The 7481-nt window shown below is 42.7% G+C and overlaps 1 protein-coding gene across 1 annotated transcript in view; it reads right to left on the bottom strand.

Annotated features, from left to right (window-relative positions):
* Positions 1–2217: 2217 nt before the first annotated feature.
* Positions 2218–7481, bottom strand: part of LOC139927912 (zinc finger and BTB domain-containing protein 14-like) — a gene marked incomplete at its 5' end in the record, with an annotated part of 7589 nt that continues 2325 nt past the window's right edge. Inside the window, 4 exon segments of the mRNA XM_078282500.1 lie at positions 2218–3509; positions 5120–5215; positions 6399–6538; positions 7104–7189. Of these exon segments, the coding sequence (XP_078138626.1) occupies positions 3372–3509; positions 5120–5215; positions 6399–6538; positions 7104–7189 (460 nt within the window).

Raw genomic sequence — 7481 nt, 5'->3', positions numbered from 1 at the left:
TATATTATATCTTACTGTTACTACTGTGTTAGTACTCTGACTACATGTTAGTACTCTGACTACTACATGTTAGTACTCTGACTACATGTTAGTACTCTGACTACATGTTAGTACTCTGACTACTACATGTTAGTACTCTGACTACATGTTAGTACTCTGACTACATGTTAGTACTCTGACTACTACATGTTAGTACTCTGACTACATGTTAGTACTCTGACTACATGTTAGTACTCTGACTACTACATGTTAGTACTCTGACTACATGTTAGTACTCTGACTACTACATGTTAGTACTCTGACTACATGTTAGTACTCTGACTACTACATGTTAGTACTCTGACTACATGTTAGTACTCTGACTACATGTTAGTACTCTGACTACTACATGTTAGTACTCTGACTACTACATGTTAGTACTCTGACTACATGTTAGTACTCTGACTACTACATGTTAGTACTCTGACTACATGTTAGTACTCTGACTACATGTTAGTACTCTGACTACTACATGTTAGTACTCTGACTACATGTTAGTACTCTGACTACTACATGTTAGTACTCTGACTACAACATGTTAGTACTCTGACTACTACATGTTAGTACTCTGACTACAACATGTAGTACTCTGACTACTACATGTTAGTACTCTGACTACATGTTAGTACTCTGACTACTACATGTTAGTACTCTGACTACTACATGTTAGTACTCTGACTACATGTTAGTACTCTGACTACAACATGTTAGTACTCTGACTACTACATGTTAGTACTCTGACTACAACATGTAGTACTCTGACTACTACATGTTAGTACTCTGACTACATGTTAGTACTCTGACTACTACATGTTGGTACTCTGACATACTCTGACTACTACATGTTAGTACTCTGACTACATGTTAGTACTCTGATTACTACATGTTGGTACTCTGACATACTCTGACTACTACATGTTAGTACTCTGACTACTACATGTTGGTACTCTGACATACTCTGACTACTACAGGTTAGTACTCTGATTACAACATGTTAGTACATACTACTACATGTTAGTACTCTGACTACTACATGTTAGTACTCTGATTACTACATGTTGGTACTCTGACATACTCTGACTACTACATGTTAGTACTCTGACTACTACATTAGTACTCTGACTACTACATGTTAGTACTCTGATTACAACATGTTAGTACTCTGACTACTACATGTTAGTACTCTGACTACTACATGTTGGTACTCTGACATACTCTGACTACTACATGTTAGTACTCTGACTACTACATTAGTACTCTGACTACTACATGTTAGTACTCTGATTACAACATGTTAGTACTCTGACTACTACATGTTAGTACTCTGACTACTACATGATAGTACTCTACTACATGTTAGTACTCGGACTACTACATGTTAGTACTCTGACTACTACATGTTAGTACTCTACTACATGTTAGTACTCTGACTACTACATGTTAGTACTCTACTACATGTTAGTACTCTGACTACTACATGTTAGTACTCTGATTACGTTAGTACTCTGACTACTACATGTTAGTACTCTGACTACTACATGTTAGTACTCTGACTACTACATGTTAGTACTCTGATTACGTTAGTACTCTGACTACTACATGTTAGTACTCTGACTACTACATGTTAGTACTCTACTACATGTTAGTACTCTGACTACTACATGTTAGTACTCTGATTACGTTAGTACTCTGACTACTACATGTTAGTACTCTGATTACGTTAGTACTCTGACTACTACATGTTAGTACTCTGATTACGTTAGTACTCTGACTACTACATGTTAGTACTCTGACTACTACATGTTAGTACTCTACTACATGTTAGTACTCTGACTACTACATGTTAGTACTCTGATTACGTTAGTACTCTGACTACTACATGTTAGTACTCTGATTACGTTAGTACTCTGACTACTACATGTTAGTACTCTGATTACGTTAGTACTCTGACTACTACATGTTAGTACTCTGACTACTACATGTTAGTACTCTACTACATGTTAGTACTCTGACTACTACATGTTAGTACTCTGATTACGTTAGTACTCTGACTACTACATGTTAGTACTCTGATTACGTTAGTACTCTGACTACTACATGTTAGTACTCTGATTACGTTAGTACTCTGACTACTACATGTTAGTACTCTGTTTAACAGACGAGACACAAACCAGCAGCTTCAAAATCTGTTTTCATTCCAGTTTGGTTCAAAGTGGATCTACTTTACAAAAGACTGACGGCACGGCATCAAAACAAATATAATACAGAAGAGAAAGAAGAATATTTTACATTTTACACAGACTGAGGATGAATCTGATGATGGAATCCATTCATGTTGAAATAATTTGATTTTTAATAATTCATGTGATGTTTCTCCTCCTCAGGAGAACAGCAGCTCCTCCTGCAGGAAACCAGTTCAGTCTGGATCAGGAGAAACTGAAATATTACCCACAATCCTTCCTGCTCCTGCTCTGCTCCCTCACCTCCTCCACCTTTAGAGGAGAGACAGGAGAGGGAGGAGGAGGAGGAGGAGGAGGATCCAGTTTGTGTTTAGATGTGTGTAACCTGTTAAGAGCAGCTCATATCCTCCTCCTCTCCTCCTCTTCCTCCTCCTCTCCTTTTCTCAGGAGCAGCTCATGTCCTTCTCTTCTCTTCCTCCACCTCTGTTGGGAGCAACTGATGTTCTCCTCCTCCTCCTCCTCCTCTCAGGAGCAACTGATGTTCTCCTCCTCCTCCTCCTCTCAGGAGCAACTCATGTTCTCCTCCTCCTCCTCCTCTTAGGAGCAGCTCGTGTTCTCCTCCTCCTCCTCTCAGGAGCAGCTGATGTTCTCCTCCTCCTCCTCCTCCTCTCAGGAGCAGCTCGTGTTCTCCTCCTCTTCCTCCTCTCAGGAGCAGCTGATGTTCTCCTCCTCCTCCTCCTCCTCTCAGGAGCAGCTCGTGTTCTCCTCCTCTTCCTCCTCTCAGGAGCAGCTCGTGTTCTCCTCCTCTTCCTCCTCTCAGGAGCAGCTCGTGTTCTCCTTCTCCTCCTCCTCTCAGGAGCAGCTCGTGTTCTCCTCCTCCTCTCAGGAGCAGCTGATGTTCTCCTCCTCCTCCTCTCAGGAGCAGCTCATGTTCTTCTCCTCCTCCTCCTCCTCCTCTCAGGAGCAGCTCATGTTCTCCTCCTCCTCCTCCTCTCAGGAGCAGCTCATGTTCTCCTCCTCCTCCTCCTCCTCCTCCTCTCAGGAGCAGCTCATGTTCTCCTCCTCCTCCTCCTCTGAGGAGCAGCTCATGTTCTCCTCCTCCTCCTCCTCTCAGGAGCAGCTCATGTTCTCCTCCTCCTCCTCCTCCTCCTCTCAGGAGCAGCTCATGTTCTCCAGTTGTTGCTCCTCAGCAGCCATGGCAGCAGCCTGCAGAGTTTCAGTGTCGCTCTGCAGATTCAGCTGCTTCCTCTCACTGTGCATGTTGTTCTCATGCCGCTTCAGATCTGACGCCTGGAATATATTAATACAATAAATATATTACAAATATATGAAAACAAACATGTTGTTCTCATGACGACGAGCAGTATCAGTAGCAGTAGTAGTAGCAGTAGCAGTATCAGTAGTAGTAGTAGCAGTAGTAGTAGTAGCAGTAGTAGTAGTGGCAGTAGTAGTAGCAGTAGTAGCAGTAGCAGCAGTAGTAGTATCAGTAGTAGCAGTAGTAGTAGCAGTAGCAGTATCAGTAGTAGTAGCAGTAGTAGTAGTAGTAGTATTAGTATTAGTAGTAGTAGTAGTAGTAGTAGCAGTAGCAGTAGTAGTAGTAGTAGTAGTAGTATTAGTATTAGTAGTAGTAGTAGTAGTAGTAGTAGTAGTAGTAGCAGTAGCAGTATCAGTAGTAGTAGTAGCAGTAGTAGCAGTAGTAGTAGTGGCAGTAGTAGTAGCAGTAGTAGCAGTAGCAGCAGTAGTAGTATCAGTAGTAGTAGTAGCAGTAGCAGTATCAGTAGTAGTAGCAGTAGTAGTAGTAGTAGTAGTAGTAGTAGTAGTATCAGTAGAAGTATCAGTAGAAGTAGCAGTAGTAGTAGTAGTAGTAGTAGTAGTATCAGTAGAAGTATCAGTAGAAGTATCAGTAGTAGTAGTAGTAGTAGTAGTAGTAGTAGTAGTATCAGTAGAAGTATCAGTAGAAGTATCAGTAGTAGTAGTAGTAGTAGTAGTAGTAGTAGTATCAGTAGAAGTATCAGTAGAAGTATCAGTAGTAGTAGTAGTAGTAGTAGTAGTAGTAGTAGTATCAGTAGAAGTATCAGTAGAAGTATCAGTAGTAGTAGCAGTAGTAGTAGTAGTAGTAGTAGTATCAGTAGAAGTATCAGTAGAAGTAGCAGTAGTAGTAGCAGTAGTAGTAGTAGTAGTAGTAGTAGTATCAGTAGAAGTATCAGTAGAAGTATCAGTAGTAGTAGTAGTAGTAGTAGTAGTAGTAGTATCAGTAGAAGTATCAGTAGAAGTATCAGTAGTAGTAGCAGTAGTAGTAGTAGTAGTAGTATCAGTAGAAGTATCAGTAGAAGTAGCAGTAGTAGTAGTAGTAGTAGTAGTAGTAGTAGTAGTAGTAGTAGTAGTATCAGTAGAAGTATCAGTAGAAGTATCAGTAGTAGTAGTAGTAGTAGTAGTAGTAGTATCAGTAGAAGTATCAGTAGAAGTATCAGTAGTAGTAGCAGTAGTAGTAGTAGTAGTAGTAGTAGTAGTAGTAGTAGTAGTATCAGTAGAAGTATCAGTAGAAGTAGCAGTAGTAGTAGCAGTAGTAGTAGTAGTAGTATCAGTAGAAGTATCAGTAGAAGTATCAGTAGTAGTAGTAGTAGTAGTAGTAGTAGTAGTATCAGTAGAAGTATCAGTAGAAGTATCAGTAGTAGTAGCAGTAGTAGTAGTAGTAGTAGTAGTAGTAGTAGTAGTAGTAGTATCAGTAGAAGTATCAGTAGAAGTAGCAGTAGTAGTAGTAGTAGTAGTAGTAGTAGTAGTAGTAGTAGTATCAGTAGAAGTATCAGTAGAAGTATCAGTAGTAGTAGTAGTAGTAGTAGTAGTAGTAGTATCAGTAGAAGTATCAGTAGAAGTATCAGTAGTAGTAGTAGTAGTATTACCTTAGCGAAGGCCTTGGTACAGGATGAACAGACAAAAGGTTTTTCTCCTCTGTGTCTCCTCTCATGATCCTTCAGGTGAGACTTGTGTTTAAATGCCTGGAGGAGAGGAGGAGAGAGGAGAGGAGAGGAGGAGAGAGGAGAGGAGAGGAGGAGAGAGGAGAGGAGAGGAGGAGAGAGGAGAGGAGAGAGGAGAGAGGAGAGAGGAGAGAGGAGAAAGGAGAGAGGAGAGAGGAGAGAGGAGAGGAGAGGAGAGAGGAGAGAGGAGAGGAGGAGGAGAGAGGAGAGAGGAGAAAGGAGAAAGGAGAGGAGGAGAGAGGAGAGAGGAGAAAGGAGAGGAGAGAGGAGAGGAGGAGAGAGGAGAGAGGAGAGGAGGAGAGAGGAGAGAGGAGAAAGGAGAGGAGGAGAGAGGAGAGGAGGAGAGAGGAGAGAGGAGAGGAGAGAGGAGAGAGGAGAAAGGAGAGGGAGGAGAGAGGAGAGGAGAGGAGGAGAGAGGAGAGAGGAGAGGAGGAGAGAGGAGAGGAGAGGAGGAGAGAGGAGAGAGGAGAAAGGAGAGGAGGAGAGGAGAGAGGAGAAGATAATAAAGTTTTTGTCAGATCTACATGTCCAGGTAAAGCTGGGGACACATTAAACGATTTTTCCAATCATAAGACAATGAAAAGATTGAGCAGCGTCATTTAACAACAGAAATTTGCAGATTTCCAGACACACACACACACACACTCACACACACACACACACACACACACACACACACAGCTGTCAGAGCACAGATCTAAACACCACAGAGCAGATACAACAGAGTGAGAATAAGCAGCAGCAGTTCTCTTGTGAGAATGTCTCCTGGTTCACCTGCTCTCAGGAGGAACGATCTTTCCACAAACACAAACATGCAACATATGACTTACAGCAGCTGTGGTTTGTGCTGACAGACAGGTGAGCAGACAGACAGGTGGACAGACAGACAGGTGGACAGACAGACAGGTGGACAGACAGACAGGTGGACAGACAGACAGGTGAGCAGACAGACAGGTGAACAGACAGACAGGTGAGCAGACAGACAGGTGGACAGACAGACAGGTGGACAGACAGACAGGTGGACAGACAGACAGGTGAACAGACAGACAGGTGGACAGACAGACAGGTGAGCAGACAGACAGGTGGACAGACAGACAGGTGAGCAGACAGACAGGTGAGCAGACAGACAGGTGGACAGACAGACAGGTGAGCAGACAGACAGGTGGACAGACAGACAGGTGGACAGACAGACAGGTGGACAGACCTTGTCACACATCTGACAGGCGAACGGCCGCTCGTTGCTGTGAACTCGCTCGTGTTTCTTCAGGTCCGGCGCTCGGATGAACGATTTCCCACAAACGTCACATCGATACGGCTTGAACCCGGTGTGGATCTTCAGATGTTCTGAAACAGAACCAGTTTAGTCCAGTCTCAAAACCAGTTTAGTCCAGTCTCAAAACCAGTTTAGTCCAGTCTCAAAACCAGTTTAGTCCCGTCTCAAAACCAGTTTAGTCCAGTCTCAAAACCAGTTTAGTCCCGTCTCAAAACCAGTTTAGTCCAGTCTCAAAACCAGTTTAGTCCAGTCTCAAAACCAGTTTAGTCCCGTCTCAAAACCAGTTTAGTCCCGTCTCAAAACCAGTTTAGTCCAGTCTCAAAACCAGTTTAGTCCAGTCTCAAAACCAGTTTAGTCCCGTCTCAAAACCAGTTTAGTCCCGTCTCAAAACCAGTTTAGTCCCGTCTCAAAACCAGTTTAGTCCACCAGAACCAGTAAAATAACCAGTTTAATCCTCCTAAACTGTGTGTGTGTGTACAGTGTGTGCGTTTGTGTGTGTGTGTGTGTGTACAGTGTGTGTGTGTGCGTGTGTGTGTACAGGTGTGTGTGTGTGCGTGGTGTGTGTGTACAGTGTGTGTGTGTGTACAGTGTGTGTGTGTGTGTGTGTACAGTGTGTGTGTGTGTGTGTGTGTGTACCTTTCAGGTGAGCATGGGTAGTGAAGGCTTTACTGCAGATCTCACAGACAAACGGACGCTCCGCTGAGTGAAGCTTCTCATGTTTCCTAGAGAGGAGACAAGGAGAGGAGACAAGGAGAGGAGGAGAGGAGACAAGAAGAGGAGACAAGGAGAGGAGAGTACAGTGTGTAAACATGTAAAATATGACCAAAACATTGGTCATGAATGAATTAACATGAATGAATCAACTGATTTTAACTAACTGGTTAACTGACTAGTTAATCACCTCGTTAATTAAGTGGTTGCCTGACTAGTTAATCACCTCGTTAATTAAGTGGTTGCCTGACTAGTTAATCACCTGGTTAATTAGCTGGTTGCCTGACCAGTTAATTAACTGGT

This window comes from Centroberyx gerrardi, unplaced genomic scaffold (assembly GCF_048128805.1).
Source record: "Centroberyx gerrardi isolate f3 unplaced genomic scaffold, fCenGer3.hap1.cur.20231027 Scaffold_549, whole genome shotgun sequence".
NCBI lineage: Eukaryota > Metazoa > Chordata > Actinopteri > Beryciformes > Berycidae > Centroberyx > Centroberyx gerrardi.
This window is presented reverse-complemented; position numbering and strand designations above follow the sequence as displayed.